The sequence below is a fragment of the Colius striatus genome, chromosome 11 (genome assembly GCF_028858725.1).
Source record: "Colius striatus isolate bColStr4 chromosome 11, bColStr4.1.hap1, whole genome shotgun sequence".
Classification (NCBI taxonomy): domain Eukaryota; kingdom Metazoa; phylum Chordata; class Aves; order Coliiformes; family Coliidae; genus Colius; species Colius striatus.
In genome coordinates this window covers 9,226,743-9,246,211 of record NC_084769.1, presented here as the reverse complement: position 1 = coordinate 9,246,211, position 19,469 = coordinate 9,226,743, and the positions used below count along the sequence as shown (strand labels likewise).

The window sequence follows — 19,469 nt, the reverse complement described above, 5'->3', positions numbered from 1 at the left end:
TCCTGTGCAACTATCAACTCTCTTGCTGCACATACTCCACTTCAGGAGAGTGTGAACTATCTGTCTTCTCAAACCTTAGCTGAGCACTTCCACCAAGGCTGGTATTAGAGGCTTCTGGAGTGCATAACAGCCATTCCTTCTGCTCGTTTCACAGTGTTGGAGGCAGTGACTCACCTTCTCTTCTAGCTGCCAGTTAAGCTGAATTCTAACCACCTCTAGATAGTCTGCATGCATAAATCCTGTCGTGCTCAATTTAAGCTGCAACCAAATAGCTATGACAACTAGACGGTAAGTGGTAACATGTACTCTCAACCAAATGACAGTCTGAGGAGAAACATGGGGTGTTTTTTCTTTTTGCCCTTTTACACTCTCTTGTACATTTTAGACTTGTGGGTTTGCTATGGTTTGATTTAAAGTTTCTATGGTTTATACAGCAAAGCCTTTTCTCTCTTTCTCTAACCCTATCAGAAAATCTACTTTCTCATCTACATCTCTTCACACATCATTTGTCTATTTCTATATGGTGGACTCAACATTTAGTCTTCTGCTTTGCAGATACCATAACCGTGCTCCCTCCTTCTGGCATTTCAGGTAATGCAAATGCATTACCACCAATACAGTCCCTGAAGCCAAGAATCAAAAAAAAAAGACTTCTGAGGTGATTCTGTGTGACTAAACTCCAGCTTGTGGCAAAGTGGAACTGCAAATTTTACATTGTCCATGCACAAGAGTAAATACAAAAAGTACTGTTACATATGATTCTTATCAATCTTGCTCAGGTCTGAGATCCATGGATCAGTTTGAATGTCCTTTTATCCTTCTACCCCCAAATGCTTTCATTTGATCCCCAAATGAATTCTCGAGAGACTTCAGTCTTACAGAGGATTTGCGAGATGCCTGGCCGGCTCTTAAAGTCATACATCAAGGAGAAACCATAGAGACTAATATTAATAAGCTACTTTTGGGAAAAAGAAATAATTAGGTCTCTTTGGTCAAACTGATTCCTCTTATTTCGCTTCTACATTTACCTATCTGTTTGAAGAGTAAGTTGCTTAACTGCTTTTTGTTTCCAGATGACCCTGTTGCCTCTCCATCACTTTCAATATGAATGACTACTAGCAATAACTCATGCTTGTTTTCCTCAAAGCCATTCATCCCTTTCTTGAGTGTTGTTTCCTGTCTGCAATGAGATTTGAAGCAGAGGATCCAGGGACAATTTATCTGTTTTCTGATGCTTATTGGTTTCTGCTCACAACAGGAAAATTAAGGAGAGGCACAAGGAGCACTGCTCACTCGTCTATCTCAACTTCAGTCAGATAAAACTTGATGTGAGGTTAACTTAGGAATTGATAACTTAATGGAACAGTTATTCAGCTGACAGCTACAGGTAAACAGGAAGCAGGCTAGATATCCAAGAACCAGATGTGCAATTGCTTTAACTATCGATATGTCACAATGCAATTTCCGCTAAACACGATACTAGTATTTACAAGATTCTATGACAATATGTCAGTCACTGTCAAAGCACTCACAAAAGGAGAAGGAACAGGATAGAAATTCAGGAGAAACATTTCAACACCAAAGAATCTCTTCCTTCAATAACATCTCACATTTTCTTTAAAGTGTTATAATTAATTGGAGTGTAAACTCTTCAAAGCGTAAATGCATAACTCCCATTAGCACTAATGGAAGTTAGACACACTCATCAAAGGGAGAATATACTGCTATCTTTACAAAAGTAATCAGTGTGTCACAAAGCTGTATTTTTCTTAAGCTATCACTTGCATGCTATGGAAGCTGAGTACAAAGGTTTGCATTCATTTAAATTCAAATTATGCACTTAGACTTTCTTCACTGGAAGGACTGAATGCAAGAAATCAGTTTGCTATTATGTTAAAAAAATACATTGCAAAATGCAATAAAAATAATTACCCCTATAATTAAAGGTTGTCATTGTAAAATGCTTTTAAAAATCCCATTATTGAAAAGAACTTTTCACTTCTATTCTGGGAAATATGTAATCAGATGATTCCTGTCCTTTATTTAATCCTCTGCCAAGAATCATTGCAATTTTGTCCACCAGCAAACTGTTTTGGTATATTCAGATTATTTACTTGTGCACAGGCTTCTTAGAAAGTCCTGTTGCAACAGGACAAAGAGTAATGGTTTTAAACTAAAAAGAAAGGTATTTAAACAAGAAATAAGGAAGAAATTTTTTACAGGTAGGGTGATGAAATACTGGCACAGGTTGCCCAGAGCAGTGGTACATGACCTATCCCTGGAAACATTCAAGCTCAGGTTGGATGAGTCTGGGAGGAACCTGATCTAGTTGAAGATGTCCCTGCTCGCTGCAGGGGTTTGGAGTAGATGATCTTTCAGGGCTCCTTCCAACCTGAACTATTCTATGGTTCTATGAATATGCAGTTATTCATGTCTTACTAAAAATGGTGAACTGATGGCATATCCAAAGTTAAAACAAAGTTCCTATTTACTTTTCATTTATTCCCTAAATACTCTGACAAAGCGGTAAGCTTTATCCCTTACTGAGGAGCAGAGGGAAGCCATGATAGACTCTCAGAGAAAGTAAAAGAAGTCTTACACATGCCTACTTCTCTACTCTGATGCCATTTGTTCATCAAGACTAACCACTCCTAGATAAGGCCACATTCCAGTTCCTATTCTGGCACAAGCTTCAATACTGTTTAAAAAAGAACACCACAACAAAACATGACAAAAAACTTTCCTGAAAAGGCATGCAACAACCCACCTTTGCCTGACGTACCAAACCAGAGTTTCTGTATGCTCAGCACTGTGTACTTGGTAGCACTGTCCAAGTTGGGGGTTGTTAACAGTTTCTCAATATCAGATCATCAGACCAAATGTTTTCCCTGAGCCCCAAGCTCTTCACACGTGTCTAAACATTGACTAACACACAGTTACAACACTTCCAAACAAAGAACTCCCTAAATTCTTTTACATCTAAGAAAGAAGAAACATTGGTTTGCAAAGTCTTATGTTTAAATTAGTATCCATAAGAGCATCATAGTGAGTTGTGGATGCTCAGCAGTCCCAAAAAATAAAGTTTTATGTTATTATGCAAATATTTCTTTCTCGTATTCCACAAATGCAACATTATCAACTGTTACTCTCCAGAGGCATTACATTTACTAGAAATATTAAAAACTCCCAAGCCTTTTTGAAATTCTAATTCAAAATTAATATCCATATATTCTGACTTCATTTAAACTGAAATATTCTGTTTTGAATCACTGCAATAATTTTAAAATCTATTTCATTATGATAATGTACTCAGGCTCAGTGATAGGAACTAAAAGAAGAGAAATTCACTGAGTAGCTACAGCTATATCCATGTACCCAGTTCAACTTACTGAATACAACTGCTTGAGAAGTTTTCTTCCAAAGCTTTCTATGTTTATTAAACAAAAACAGGAAGCAAGAACAAGATGAACACTAAGCCAATCACCACACATACCCTTACTAAGAACAAAAATAACTTTCAGCCAACGTATTACCACCATCAGGAATTAAGATATCTCATGATTTTCAACAACGGGATTGTCTTAAACATGGTGTTCAGAAACTCCCACAAATCAGCCAGGAGTCAGACTAACTCATAATACTGTTGTCTTGCTCTCATTTCTGGAAAGTCTTACTCTCACATAAAGAAACTTGAGTAATTCAAATGTAATTTTATTTCTTCAGAGTTTAGTCTTACTCCATCTAAAAAAGCACCATGCAGATATACAACTGAAGGCAGTATATTAACACTCAGACTTGTTTCTTTTTCATAACAAGGAACAGAAGACACTGTTAATTCAGAGTATATTTCAATCTAGGGATGAGACAATCAGTGGCAGTGTGTTGTAGTACTCAGGATAGATATCTCTTCTACTAAAACAATGTTTGGTTAAAATTTGGGTAAAAGATTGCTCTGAAGATGATAATGAGACAGAAAGTATTTAGTCCTGAAAGACATACTGTCAGCCTCTACTTTCATATCCTGTGTACCAAGTAGAGGGGAGAGGGGTGATGACAGGATCTGAAGTAAAAAAAATGAGCATTTTAACATTCAGTTTTTTCAATAGTCTTTGCCCTCAGACATTGGCTAAGTAGTTAAAAATATAATTTAACTGTACAACTTCTACTGGAATAATACAGCTTTTATTTTTCTTACAGTAATACATATGGGCTAATCAAGGAATAGAGCTCTGAGGACAAATTGTCTTCAACTAACAATTTGCCACAATAGGAGCTCAAGAAATAGCTAGAAAAGAGGACAGAGTATTAAAACTGAGAGGAACATTTATGTAACACTTCATATGATCACTTTAAATTGCTAAAAAAAGAAAGGACGAACTTGCTAGAACAGCGAGTCCTTGCCTCTAGGAGGACAAGCTACAATGCTGGGTATGTAAATGGAAAAAAGGTAAAAAAATCATAACTTACATAAATTACATGTGCAGTTACCCACAAAGCAAAAAACTAGCAACCACTTTTCAAACTGCTCATAACAGGAGCCCATTTCCATATCTCTATACACCTGGAATCCATCTGAAATCAACAGAAATGCTACAGGTCATAACAGTAACTGTGAAAATTATTTCCATGGATGGAATATGACATTTCAATAAGTCCAAGTGCTGGGTCCTGCATTTGGGCCACAACCCCCCAGCAGCGCTACAGGCTTGGGGAGGAGTGGCTGGAAAGCTGCCAGGCAGAGAAGGACCTGGGAGTGTGGATTGACAATGGCTGAACATGAGCCAGCAGTGTGCCCAGGTGGCCAAGAAGGCCAAGGGCATCCCGGCGTGGATCAGGAACAGTGTTGTCAGCAGGAGCAGGGAGGTGACCATTCCCCTGTACTTGGCTTTGGTGAGGCCACACCTCGAATACTGTGTACAGTTTTGGGCCCCTCTCTACAAGAGGTGCTGAAGAGGATCCAGAGTCTAGCTGCCAAGCTAGTAAAGGATTTGTAGTACATCGCTTTTGATGAACAGCTGAGAGATCTGAGGCCATTTAGCCTGGAGAAAAGAAAGCTCAGGGGAGACCATATCGTGCCCTACAACTTCTGTTCAGGTAGTTGTAGTGAGGTGGGGGTTAGTCTGTTCTCCCTATAACAAGCAATGGAACACAAGGAAACGGTCTCAAGTTGCTCCAGGAGAGGTTCACGCTGGATCTGAGGAGGAATTTGTTTCCTGAAAGGGTTGTCAGGCATTGGAACGGGCTGCCCAGGGGAGGTGCTGAAGTCAACCATCCCTGGAGAGGTTTAAGAGATGGGTGGATGTTGCACTTAGGGAAATGGTCTAGTGGTTAATAGGGCTGAGACAAAGGCTGGACTCAATAATCTCTTAAAGGTCTCTTCCAGCTGAAACGATTCAATGATTCTATGACCATAGTTTGAGTAACATATAATGTTGTTTGGAGTTGTTACTGATATGGCTTAGAGTTCCTTTCTCCAAGTTGCCCACAGAGATGACTAGCAAACAAACTATTGGTAAGTGCCAAATTAGAATAAATTGAAAATGTCATACGTTTTTTTAAGAAAAGTATCCTCATAATTTCAGATACAACATTAAAAAACTCTTTTTTTGAAATGTTGAACTGTTCCCCAACTGATAATACCAAAATAGAGCTATTTTGCATGCATAAAATAGTGTGCACAAGTAATATAAAATGCATTAAAAAAACCTGAGAAATGTCAAAATGAAATGATTATACTAAAGAGAAGCTTTCAATATTTTAACAATAAAAAAATCATATTATCTAAAATGTGAGAAAGCTAAAGTGAACTACTCAAACCTTTCTTAAAAAGCTTCTACAGAAACACTCCTTCACATTAAACTTGCAACTGAAGCCTAAAAAAAAGAAAAGAAACTGTCAGAAAGCTTTTCTGACAAAATTATCTTCAGCCTACCATAACTGTCACTTTGAGTCCAACTCACGCCAGTAGTACCTGAAAAGTTATCATCACTTGACAGCTGCTTAGTGACCTTTACAGATGAGCTGTCTCAGTCAAGATCCCACTAATAAATATATACATATTCTGTACCATCATTACAGAAATAACAGACTCATTTTGCCAGACAAGACTTAATTCCAGGCCTAAGAAGAAAAAGAGAAGTGATTGTCTTATTCTACAGATGGCTGCTCTAGGACAGGATCAGTTAATATGAGTTTTGAAGCTACTACAACTAGTTCTCATGTAGAACCTGATCTGCAATGAAATAGATTAGTTTACTTGTTTGATGTTTATTTGGCTATTCCTTACAATGAGAACTCTCAGCTCCTGGGTTTTCATGGCCACATGCTTAAAGTTTCCAAGTACTTTAAATTTTTACTTCGCAGATCTGAAGTAAACTTCAAACTTCCAAGTAGCTTTGGCTGAACTGAAAATCAATATTCCAGATGCAGAAGAAATGTTGTCAGCCACATGGCTAAAGCAGGCTGCAAATACAGAAAGCACACTCTACGTTTCCCTTTGAAACACTTGTCTATTTGACAAGATGGTCTTCGTTTACAAAGTTCTCAACTACGGATTACAAAAACTCTCAAAACTAAAGAAGTGCTTTTTGCCTGAGGAAACCTTAGCAAAAACTGGGCAAAAATCAAATTATTGTCAGCATGGAAGGCCAATATGTATATTTAATCCAAAACCTGATTGTTTCTCCAGGTCATGTGTTTTAGTAATTTTATTTTAACAAAGTGGCCACAATTTCATTATCTGACTAGAAAGGCTATGGGTTTGTATAGCCCTTGGGCTGATTTTGGCTGGGATAAAGCTAATTTTCTTCACAGTAGCTGGAATAGGGCTCTGTTTTGGATTTGTCCTGAAAACAGTGTTGGTAATACAGAGATGTTGTCGTGACTGCTGACCAGTGCTCACACAGCATTGTGGCCTTTTCTGCCTCTCACTCCACTCAATCTGTGAATGGGCTGGGGGGGAAATAAGGAGCTAGGAGGGGATACAGCCAAGACTCACAGCTGACCACAACGAACCCCAGGGATATCCCAGACCACAGGGCATCATTTTCGGCATATAAAGCTGGGGCAAGGAAAAAGGGGGGACATTTGAAGCCATGGCATTTGTCTTCCCAAGTAACTGTTACGTGTGATGGAGCCCTGCTTTCCCGGAGGTGGCTGCGGATATGTCTGCCTATGGGATGCAGCAAATGAATTCCTGTCTTGCTTTGCTTGAATACATACTTTTTCTTTACTTATTAAACTCCCTTTATCTCAATCCAATTTACTCTTCCAATTCTCTCCCCCATCCCATCAGGAGGGAAGGAGTGGCTGTGCAGGGCTTAGCTGCCAGCTGGGGTTAAACCATGGGAGTCCTATTAATGGATCAAAGTCAATCTATGTTTATGGATTTGGCAAAAGGATACATGGTTGCCACAATGATTGCTAGTTGGCAAATCCCTCACGCAAATTGTCTAGAAACATTTGTCAGATTAAATAAACAAGCAAATATCAAGTTATCTCTGGTTCATCTCAACTCTGTGGTCTCATACTGATAGTATGGGCACCACATTTGATTTCTGCAAGAGTAAACAAAAATGTAATTAATATTGTGAAAAATGTAATAAACTTTATAGGATCTTAGTTCTCACTGCACTTCATCTATCCTCAAATAAAGATATAGCCACACAATTTTTGGCCAGACAAAATGGCAGCAAGGTTGTGCCACCAGATGCACCTCAGGCATTGTGTCGGAAGGATTCAGGTCAATTTTGGGGCTGGCTGAATGACTAACACATCACTTAAGTACCTTCAGCACCTGTCTCATGTCTCCTGGTCATAATCAGGGCCAAGTCTTATCTCTTAAAGACTGAAATCACTATAATTAAGTGAAAATTCCCACCGCCTACACATCCTCCCAGAAGCTGCCTGAAGTTGCAGAATAAAGAGATGACCTTAGTGGGAAATACACATGTCCTTTGGCATTGATGAAGTACTAATAGAGACCTTTGTGCTCTCTGCTTTCTCTGTACCCAGTTGTTTTCCTTTTTTCTCATTACGTTTCTTGATGTTAGTTGGGTTATGCTTTTACTCTGCAGATTTCTCCCTTCAATGCCTTTCCCCTCTAATCCTGCTGCACCTAAAAGGAACAGCTCCAAACTGCAACAGGATGCAGTCTGGATCAAAACCGTGTAACACTTGTGCCCTTTTCTCCAGCTCAACACAAACACTTCATGGGAGAATTTTAACAGAACTGATGCACTGAACAGACCCTTGAAAGAATCCTAAATACAGGACCTAAGTATAGATTGATTGATAGATAGACAGACAGACAGATGGATCCACTTTTCAAAACATACTAAAACCAAAAGTCAACATTTTCAGGAAGAATAACAATCTTGGCCTGGTAACCATTTCTGTGTATCTGACCTGCCTTGCCACACTAGTAGGTAAAGGATCAGTTCATGCACTTAAGAACACATGGCACAGAAAACAAAATAGACTAGGGAAATGAATAAATGAATGACAAATATGACTCAGTGTCGCTTACATTTGCTAAAAAAAAAAGAAAATCAGAGAATACACAGTGGAATCAACTGAATAGAGCAATGGAAAAAAGCACTAAAGGTCAAATAAACTTAGATACGTGTCTCTACAGATGTACATGTTTTTCAAAAGTGCAGCCTCCATGGATCCATCACGTAAGCATTTGGGCAATACAGAATGGAATACAAACCACTGTTTTTCCACCTCTTAAAGAAAACAAAAAAAACCAAACAAAAAACCCACAACAAAACATAAGGATTAGAAATGTAAAGCTTTGATTTCTAAAGATAACCATTTTAAACTCTGCACAGCTTAATAATCTGCCACAAAACACAACTGAGCATTTGTTAAAGGACTGCCTATTTAAACAAGTAAGCAAGAAAACTGAAGAAAATTAAACGGATTTGTTTCAGGCAAATGAAAACAAGGCAGAATCAGCCAGCAGTGCTTCCGCATGCAGTTATGACTGGAGGTATATCCCCCTCATGCATAGCACTCCTTTGAAAGAGAATGAAATTGCTGATGAGCAAATTAGAGCTGATTAAATGAGCCTGTACGAAGGACCATAAAGCCAGCTGCAGGTATAAACAGCAGCTTCCAAAGGAAAAGTTAAAAAGTCATTACAAATCCAACTCATGAGGAAAGGACTGCAGCTCCAATTGGGCAACAGGTACCCTTCTGCTCAGGAGAAGTGATGGTAAATGGGGAAAACAGAATAAGAAGACACAGGATGAAAAGAATACTGTTCACACATATATAAACCTGCTGATGTATGAACACATACATCTCTGAAGTTGTCATGGTTTGACATGGAGCCATTTCTGGTGATGGGGAAGGGGTTCCATGTAAAACCATGACAGAAGTCTTTGTGTATACCAGAAAAAAAAAGTGTGGCATTCGGAAGGGAACCCACAAATCTGCTGTACAGAACTCACCACCCATTACCACTCCAAAACTCAATCCACTGCTCTGGTTTGTTCACATAGTAAAAATATTTATGTTAGAGGGTAGCATCCTAAGAGGAATGATATAGCACATCCAGATTACACTTGTTCATTGTATCAAGGATTCCTTTTTTAGTCAAAAAAGTATTAATGAGAAGAGGTCATCCTCTTTCACAGACATTGCTATGGTAACCAGAATAATAACCTTAATATTTGCACTACACTCAGGAGACTTTTGCCTCAATGAGGAGAACTAAGATTTAAGTGTCTGGTCTACTTCCCTAGGGGTTCAGATACAGAATTACTGTACTTAACCCTTCACATTAGGTTGCTAACTATAAATATTGTTTGGAAAACATAAACCATTCAGCTATCCTTTTTCAAAATACAGTATCTTATACAACAGATACACTCTGTTTGTTTAAATATTTTCTAAGTGTATTGATCTCTGTTAAATTCTTAATGCTTTGGGTTGTGGAATAAGTAAAAAATCAATCAGGACATAAATTTTAAGAAGGATTACAATGATTAGCTGTATTTTTTCCTGACAGGGGCAAAAAGTAGTTTGATCTTCCACTAGTTGAAATACTTGATTTAATTTTCCCTAACTTATATCCCAATCTGTGGATTTTGTCCCATATCCATAGATCACAACAATCATGGGATCAGTCTACATCTCAATGAAAACATTTGGAAAGAAATTGTTAAAAGAACTAAAGATTCTTCAGGAAAATAAATTTCAGATACTCCCTGGAGAAGGTTTAACTTATCTAGTTAGAAAATAAAGAAACAAACAAAAAAAAAGAAAGCAAAACCAAACCATCAGAATGCCCAGGACAAAACGCTTTGCAATCAATAATGGTAATGCTCAAGTGAAGAGGAATGCTACAAGACAGTGTAGAGGTCATGACTAATACAATGTTGTGTTAGTTCACAGACAATATTGGTGAAGGAAGGGAGATTTCTAAAAAGGTGCACCAAGAAGTCATTTACAAAACACAATGGTGACACAAGTTAATGGCCCTGAATACATAGCACTATTTAACGCTTGTTAACAATCATTAACACTGGCACCAGTATCGACATAGCAATGGGGCTTAACATAGCTGATGTGAGCAGAAATTACCCAAGATCTACTTCAAAGCAAGCAAGTCATGCAGCATCTTAGAGATATCAATAATGCTAGAGCAGAAAGAAGTATAGTGTATGTAGCTGATCCTAAAAGCGTGGCCAGGAAAGGAAGATCGGTTAAAATAACCACTAGGTAATATTATTTAAGGACTACCTTGCATATAGTCTGAGGGAAATAACCAAGGGAAAAATTCTTATTGTGTTAAAACCAGTAAGACAAAGAATTTTAATGAGAAAGACAAAACACCTTCCTGAGCAACAGGCTATACAACTGCTCGTCCTCTGGGTGAAGAATCAGAGGATGAAAGGAACAGTAATCCTCTGGCCTTTGGCTTCCCCCAAGAGAGAGCTCTGCTGCCACCCTGGTGAGAGTCCCATAGATGCAACACTGCAGCATTTAAACAGGCAAGAACCCGAGTCTCTGAAACTGAAGGAGAAAAGCATCTCTTCTTCATGGAAGAAAATTAATGTTTGTTTTGTGATAATGATTATTGATCATCTTTTTTTTCTGATACATTCCTACAGAAATGAGATTAATCTCCACTTACATGCAGAAAAAGTACAGGATTTTTCCCATCTTGGTTTTTAGGGTGTGTGTTCCATTCACACACAGCTGCAACCTAAATTATTTTGTGCTTTCTTAGTTGCAATCCTGCTTACAATGCTGCATAAAATGATTTTATTCTAGTTCCTGTTCACATTAACACTTTTGTAGCTTCATGCACTTTATGTTATTTGTCTTCTGCTTTACATGTATTCAGCACATGCAATATTTAACAATCGTTTCATTTTCTAACAAGACAAATGCTGAGAAAACCAAAGAGCTATCATACTTAAACCACAAAAGCAAACAACCACAAAAGCAAACAACCAAGAAAATCAAAATTCTTCCAAAAGCAAGTTTGGCCATTGTTTGATAAGTCACAATTCCTGCATCAAGGGACACAACAAGGCACATTGTGCATATCAACTACCTATCTACAGCTGGCTTGGAGGGAACATCGTCAGCATCAGCACAAGTACAGCCTCTAACTTCTTCAATTCCCTAAAGACAGAATTGAATCATTTAATCCATTTCACAACAATATTGTTTACATCCCTTTGTTTAACAAGTTACTTTAACAAATCAGTGGAACAGTATCAATTAAAAATTTTATTCCCCCTTTCAGCAGTTGCTAAAAGAAGAGTTGCTAAAAGAGAAACTTCAGCCAGCCTGGAGACACTGTATCATTTCAAATTTTCTGGGGACCTTCCAAAACTTAGCCTTTTAACTTGGCCAAAACTGTGCGTGTAACTCACAGCACTAGCAGTATTTTTTGATAGAAGAAGTTTAGCTAAAAGCCTCCAAAGATTGGAGCACTACCTGGGATTTCTTCCCTATCTAGGAAACTCCTACCTAGGAGTTTTTTCCTGCATGGGGAATCAAAAGTCCAACCGCCCTCTGATGCTTTTCAAAAATAAACTCTTCACAGTGAACCTCAGGCAACAAAACTCCTGCCTGGTCTGGCTTCTCATTTCAGGCTCTGCACAGACTCAGATAAATAATGAAAGTTATATGCAGAGGAAGAAAAAGCACCACTGTATGTATTTCTTCTCCACTCTGCCCAAGTCCCTGTCAGAGTATTCATACATCATTTCACAGCCTAAATATAAAAGAACTCCTGCTACACCAAAAACATGCTTGTATACAATGGCTGCATTCCAGCCTGGCCACTGCAGACTCTCATCTCTTTTAAAGGATGAAGAAAATAATTTAGGACTTCACTCTTAATATCCATCATAAATTACAAGAGTAATACCAACATCTATAGCTATGTAAATCTAATAGAGATATTTGTTTGTTTATTGATTTCAATACAGCAACAGGTTTCTGGAACAGAAACTGGCTTCTTTTATTGTTCAATGATGGACTGATTTCTTGCACTTGACTGATATCCATGCATCCTTATGTGCACAGGAATGCTTCCTTTAAAAAGTGCCAAATGTTTTAAACCATAATTTCCTGCACAATGTTGGCACCAGTGATACTGTAAAATCTGTGTCCTGTGCTTCCCAAACCACATCCATTTTTACCATCCACAGTTTTTAAAGCAATTTCAACCACATTCCTACCAAGTCTCCCAGACTGACTTTTGATTTAATTTTGCAGGATAGACAAGAGCCAACAGACTCAAGGAAAACACCAGCTCAAACAAAGGCCTCTGTCTACACATTTCACTCCCCAGGGAGCATACAGCATGAGGACAGTGACAACCACAAATAAATCTGTGGGAAGCCACAGTATCATTTTCTCTTTAAGGAAACTAAATATGTTACAAGAAGCAATAACACTTCTTCAGCTAGTTAATATCTTTCCATGCTAAGTTTAATACACAATCTACAAAATATTGCAGTGTAGTGACTGTTCAACAATAAAGCAAAGGTGGTTTAGTTTCTTTTTGTAAACACAATATATGTTTGCAAAACAAAATGTGAAGAGGGGAAAGAGATTTCCTCCATAAAACAGTCCTTGGGTTTGACTGACATTCAAAAGGGTAGGCATTACTCATTCATTTTTTTTTTCTCTACACTGATAAAATTGATGTGTAAAACTAAAAAACAATGCCCACTGGCAAACATTACTCCGAAAATTAATGTCTGAAGCTAATACTGGAAATCTGCAAGCAACATAAAAAACCAAAACCAAAACAAGTAAATATAAGAGCTTGTGTGAAACAGAACCAGACATCTATTGCCATGATACTGTTCTCAAGGTAGAGTGAATATATTTCTGATTTAGGAAAGTGTGGTTTATTATAACGTCCACAGAATCCCATTAACTTTTTTGCCTTGAAAATATATGTGCATCAAAAATTATTTGCTTTGGCAATTAATTCTAAATGGGTTATACCTGTTGGGATTGCTGGCACAATCTAGGATTTTATTCTGGACAAAATGATAAACCTCATTTCAAAACCAGGGTTTTATACCAAAATAAAACCGTATAAATACATGTTTTCTCCAGAAATCTCTCATCAAAAAGACACATTCATGCTCTCCCTGATTAGTCAACTAAAAGAACTGTGTTTGTCAGGATGATAACAAAGGACAATCTACCTCCAATTATTTTAAGGTTCTCCGTATCAGCTCCAGCAGAGAATGTGAGCACCAACTGTGCTCCCTGTGTCTCCCTCTACAACACACAAGGGGCACTGCAGCAGCCACCCCTGCCTGGCAGCAGCCACCTGATCAAGGCACAGAGTACACATCAGCATCTCCTGTCTGACACAGCACAGCACTTTATGAGGGGTAAAGTCAGGGAGAGGGTTGATATGTGGAAGAAATGCAGCTTCTGTGTGAGGCAACAAACCCTTCTTGAAATACAGGTTGCACCTCATCCACTCCAGGTCCTCTCCCTTGCCATAAGAGTCAAAGTCTTCCCCTCCCCTATTGATTCTGGCTCCCTGGGACTTACTTATTTTCAATCTTCCTCCCAAAGACAAAGAAGGTTGCTGCTTGTGAGGAGCCTGCTTTGAATGAAGCATGAGATCTCCTACAGGAGATGAGAATCTCTCCTATCATCTCTTGCTCTCTTAAAGATCATTCCCCTCCTTGAAGTGTCACTTTCCCAGTCCTCTCCCTCACTACTCCAAAATTTCTGCTCTTGCTTCAGCAGGACTGTGTTTGTCTGCAGAATTATGATGCTGCCAAGCTGTAAACATTACCCTGAATTCTTCCAGTGACATGGTGTTGCAGGGATTACTGAATACAGGGACAGCTTCCCTGGAAGCAAGCAAGACAGGAAGAGTGAAATATTTATCATCTCACCATTTCAAGAAAGCACTTTACAGAAGTTTTACACTAAGCAGATGCCTACTTCCCTCCTGGCTCTGTGAAGACCATATGTATGTACTCAGGTGATTTGCTGAGCTTTAGCAATGTGCTGAAGGCCATCATTCAGATTTCAAGTCCTTCTCCAACATTTTTCAGACACATGAAAATATCACAATCGTGCTGACTATATACTCATCTGACAGAATACAAGCAAGAAGTCAGTGGAGCAAGGAGTCATCACACACACAGGAAAGACTGGCAAAGATTAACAGTACAACAAAAAATGCAAGCAACTCGTATGTTCACAGAAGGAATGAAAGCAAAGATTCTGACTTCTATTGTCATTAACAGCTAGAGTCCTTGATAATGAGAGACATAAGTACACCAGTAAAGATATAGGGATTAGACTGCAAACCTTTTGAACCCTCAGCATTTCTCACAGGCCATCATACATATTTCTAAGTAACTTAATAGAAATTAAGAAAATATTCTGAAAAAAAAAATCACAGAAGGTTAAGGGCTGAAAGGGACCTCAAAAGATCATCTAGCCCAACCTCCTTGCCAGAGTAGGACCACCTAGAGTAGGTCACACAGGAACTCGTCCAGGTGGGTTTTGAATGTCTCCAGAGAAGGAGATTCAACAACCCATCTGGGCAGCCCCTTCCAGTGCTCCCTCACCTGAACAGTAAAGAAATTCAACCTTGTACTTATTTGGAACCTCTTGTGTTCCAATTTATACCCATTGCCCCTTGTCCTATCATTGGCCATCATTGAGAAGAGCCTGGCTCCATCCTCCTGACACTTGCCCTTTACATATTTGTAAACAATAAAAAATGCTTCAGCACGATTCAGAGAGCCAGGTGTATGCAGACTGCTGATACTGGCAGATAAGCAATGATTCATAGATTAGTTTATGATGATAAAGTTGTTGCCATTGATACAGCCTAATATAATGTGTATTGTCACCCTCTGTTAACTGTCCTGTCCAGGCACCCAGGACCACATGGTCCTTAAGCAAAATGTGGGCATGAAATGAGTTGCTATGCCCAACCTGAAGCAGACACTGGTCCACACTGCTAAATGGTTGCACTCTGAGCCAGAAGCAATATGAGATACATTAAGTCTTTTTAAGGTTTTTTTGCAAGTGAAAGCATTCTGTGTATTTTAAACTATGCTGCAGTTTTGTACTTTTGCCATCTAATGTGAAGTCCTTATGAGTATCAGTGTGATGTCAGATTTAAGTATCTTTACTATTCACTGGCAGCATTTGAAATCCCTACTTCCTATTAGAAAACCTGAAGATCAATATTGCTAAGGGAAGATGTACTCTCACTGAACATCTTCAAAACTATGCCAAGCAACTGGAAGGCTTTCTGAAATCAAATTGTCTTCCAGATAACAGATTGAACTGATTGATGGTTGTATATGCTCTCTACCATGTCCTTTTAAATACAGTGGAAGTGATCAGTTTTACAATTGAAAAAGCTCAGAAAACTACTAAGTTGTTATTCTTCAGGAAAACACTAGCTGTCACACACAGAATTTTTCCTCTTCTGTTGTAAATTCTTACAAAAACGAGAAGACAAATCTCCAAGCCATTTTTTTTTAATTGCCTTTGAAGTAAAAGGGAAAAATGGAAGTAAGAAATTAGGGAAAAAGGAAAAAAAGGAAGAAAGGAAGAAATCTCAAATATATCTGCATAGGTACATCTTCAAGTTAGATTAAACGTGAATATATTTTGTCACTTTTAAAACTCTCTCAAAGTTTTACTTTTCTTTGGCAATAGGTGATTATCTCAGATTAAAAATACTTGTTCTGCAGCTTTAAGCATACATAAAATGATTAACTTCAGTGGCAAGCACATAAAATTGTGGACTCTGTTTCAAGCTGAAAAGGAAATGGACTGTAAAAACTTCAGCATGTAAAGAATCATAGAATCACAGAACGGTAGGGTTGGAAGGGACCATTAGATATCATCCAGTCCAACACCCCTGCAGGTCCACCTGCATTCGATCACACAGGAACGTGTCCAGGAGGGTTTTGAAGACATCCAAGGAAGGAGCCTCCACACCCTCCCTGGGCAGCCTGTGCCAGGGCTCCCTCATCTCAACAGTGAAATAGGGTTTTTTTATGCTAAGCTGGAACGTTTTGTGTTCCAGCTTCATCCCATTACCCCTTGCCCTGTCACTAAGTAAAACAGAAAAAAAGTGCTGCCCCAACCTCCTGACATCCAAAATTTATACACTTGTAATTATTAATGAGATCCCCCCTCAGTCTCCTCTTCTCCAGGCTGAACAGCCCCAGTTCCCGCAGCCTTTCCTCATAAGGAAGATGCTCCAGACCCCTGATCATCCTGGTGGCTCTGTGCTTGACTCTCTCCAGCAGCTTCCTATCCTGGTTAAAGAGTAGACTAGAAATAACTACATAGGGATGATTTTTGTAGTGGAGGAACTTGCAGAGAAAGAAGAAATAACATCGTATTTGAACAATAATGCTAGAGAAGAATCAGGCAACAGTATAGATACGTGTTAAATACTAGAGCTTGCCTAAGAACACTGATTCATCTAGCACTTGAAAACCTCAAATCAGACATTTTTTCTAAAAAATATGCTTTAGACCCTGCAGAAAACGCCTACAGCAGGAATCTCTCTTTCAATCTCTATTTCCATCCCTTCCCAGGAGGTCAAGATAATAAAACTTGCAGATGGATACAAATTACTCCATCCCAAGAGGAGCAAAAAGTAGTAGTAAGTAGCTACTTATTTTCTGCTAAAATCTTCCTGTACAGAGCCCAGGAGCACTTAACCTGACAACATGCAAAGAGCCAAATGCTCCCCTCCAACTCCACAGTAATCAATGCTGAATATTAAGTTATATATTTCATTCTCCATTCATATAATACAATGTTACCACAGAATCTTATCCTATGTCTTAAAAATAGAAACAGGAGACAGTAATGCTGCTTGGAAAGACTCCTCCTCATTTTTTTTGTTATCCAAGGTGTTGATTTCAGTGACCATACTGAGACTTTTCAAACAAAAGAATACATGCATAACATTTCTGTGTTTATCACAAATACTAAACAATTAATAAAATCATTGATTACCCCACTTTTCCTTCAGTTCCCATACACACAGATATTGTAATCAGGAAAAAGTCCATTCTTTCCCTTTCTTTGTACCACTGGACTTTGTTGCTTCTTTGGCAAATAAACACATGAAAACACTGAACTGCAAGAATTTTCATATTGGGTAAGAGCAATCACTGCAGAAACACTGGATATTAGTACAACTGTAGTGTTAATAAAACAAAAGGCCTTTCTTTATTAAGTACTATTTCTAATCCTATCTTCAACAGATGAGAAGTTCACAATTGTACAATAACATAGCTTTTAGACCACATTGCTTATGATATCTGTTTTTTGCATGACACTAGTAAAATTACCTTCCACTGTGTGAGTTTAAGATGGATTCTGAACACCACAAAAGATACTTGTACCCAAGCAAGTGTTTAGCACTAAATTCCATTTTTATTTTTACCACATCTGGAATACTCTTAAAAGAACCTTTTATCTTACTTCATGCTGTAAGAGAGTTAAAAAATGCAACAAACTACATGTTTTAGCGTATCAACAATATTTCTGTAACTCAGTACATAACCCTTTACTGTCCTGAGTTTTGAAATTAGTAATATTTTCATGCATAGAATATTATGCACATGTTAGGAATTACTACTAGTGGTCTCAGATGAGTAACCTCTAGGAGTTTTTGAGTAACAAGAGTAATGTATGGAACTAGTACACTGTTTTTAGTGGTCACTTTGACAATACTGGGTCTGTAATAACTGTATTTGACAATAGGAGTAGTATCAAAAGCTTTGTAAATTTAATAGAGAACACCAAATTCATCAGAAACTGCTTTTGTTTGCATTAGCTAAAAAGACTTAAGCAGAAAAAGGTCTTCTACTGAAGAGAAGAAACCATATCCTTTTTTTCTTGAAATGTACTTACTCTTGTTATGCTCATTTAATGCTTTACAGTGTATCATAAAGCAAGATTTCAATTTAATTGGATAACTTCCAACAAATGAAAACCAGTTCTATTTGTCACTGAATGACAAAATTTATTGATATAACTGAATCATAATTTCCCATGCAAAGTTATTCTGAATTTACATCTCCAGGTTTCCAAACCTCTACCTTCTATTGAGCATTCCTTAACAATATTCTATTTTGCAAAAAGGCTACTGTTACTCTTTTGACTGTAACACCTGGAATAATATAAAGATTCAACTATTATGCCACAAAACAGATGGTCACTGTTTTTTTTCTTGTACATCTCTTACAAACAGAGAATGAGAGAATGTAAACAACTTGTGAGCAAGAGAAAAGGAGTTCAAGGAGCTGAAAAAAAGAGGTTGCATTTGTTGGGTTTTTTACATTAAAATCTGCACATCATTTATATATCACTTCCTAAACTAGAATATTAAATACAATTTGAGAGAGAAAATGATCAGAGATCAAAAAATGACTAAGAGTAGAATCCATGCCAGATGAGATGAGTTAGGACCAGTTCTCAAAATCCAAAGTTTAGATATTAATGGAACAATTTAGTTTTCTGAATCCATCTTTATGTGAATCCATAAACAAGATCTAGTTCTTAAAAACAATTCTTCATTGCTGCCTCCAACTCCAGCATAACCAGAAATTTTTAGTGGGCTTCTACCACAGAGAGATTTAAAATTAGAAAACCACTTCAAAAATTAATGAAATAGATATGATTAAGAACTACAAGGAAAATCAGGATGCTGGCCAATTTCAAAAGAGTTTGGAATTTTAACTGATTCGTGCTCAGTGCCCAGCTAGTGATACCTTTCAAAACTCAAAATTATTTCCTAGTTTCAAATTATGTGAGAGGTTACACACTCACCATTAATCCATTTAGCTTCTGGATTGTGAACTATCAACTCTTTTCTGAAGAGATCTTCCAAAGACAATCTGGTTTCTGATGAATTTGCGAGTTCATCTGAAATAAACATAACAAGAGCATTTTAGTTATGA

At 37.9% G+C, this 19,469-nt stretch overlaps 1 protein-coding gene across 1 annotated transcript in view; it reads right to left on the bottom strand.

Annotated features, from left to right (window-relative positions):
* Positions 1 to 19,469, bottom strand: part of DPP10 (dipeptidyl peptidase like 10) — a 440,052-nt gene that overhangs the window by 207,972 nt on the left and 212,611 nt on the right. Inside the window, exon 3 of the mRNA XM_062004641.1 lies at positions 19,339 to 19,434. Within this exon, the coding sequence (XP_061860625.1) occupies positions 19,339 to 19,434 (96 nt within the window). The remainder of the gene's footprint in view (positions 1 to 19,338; positions 19,435 to 19,469) is intronic.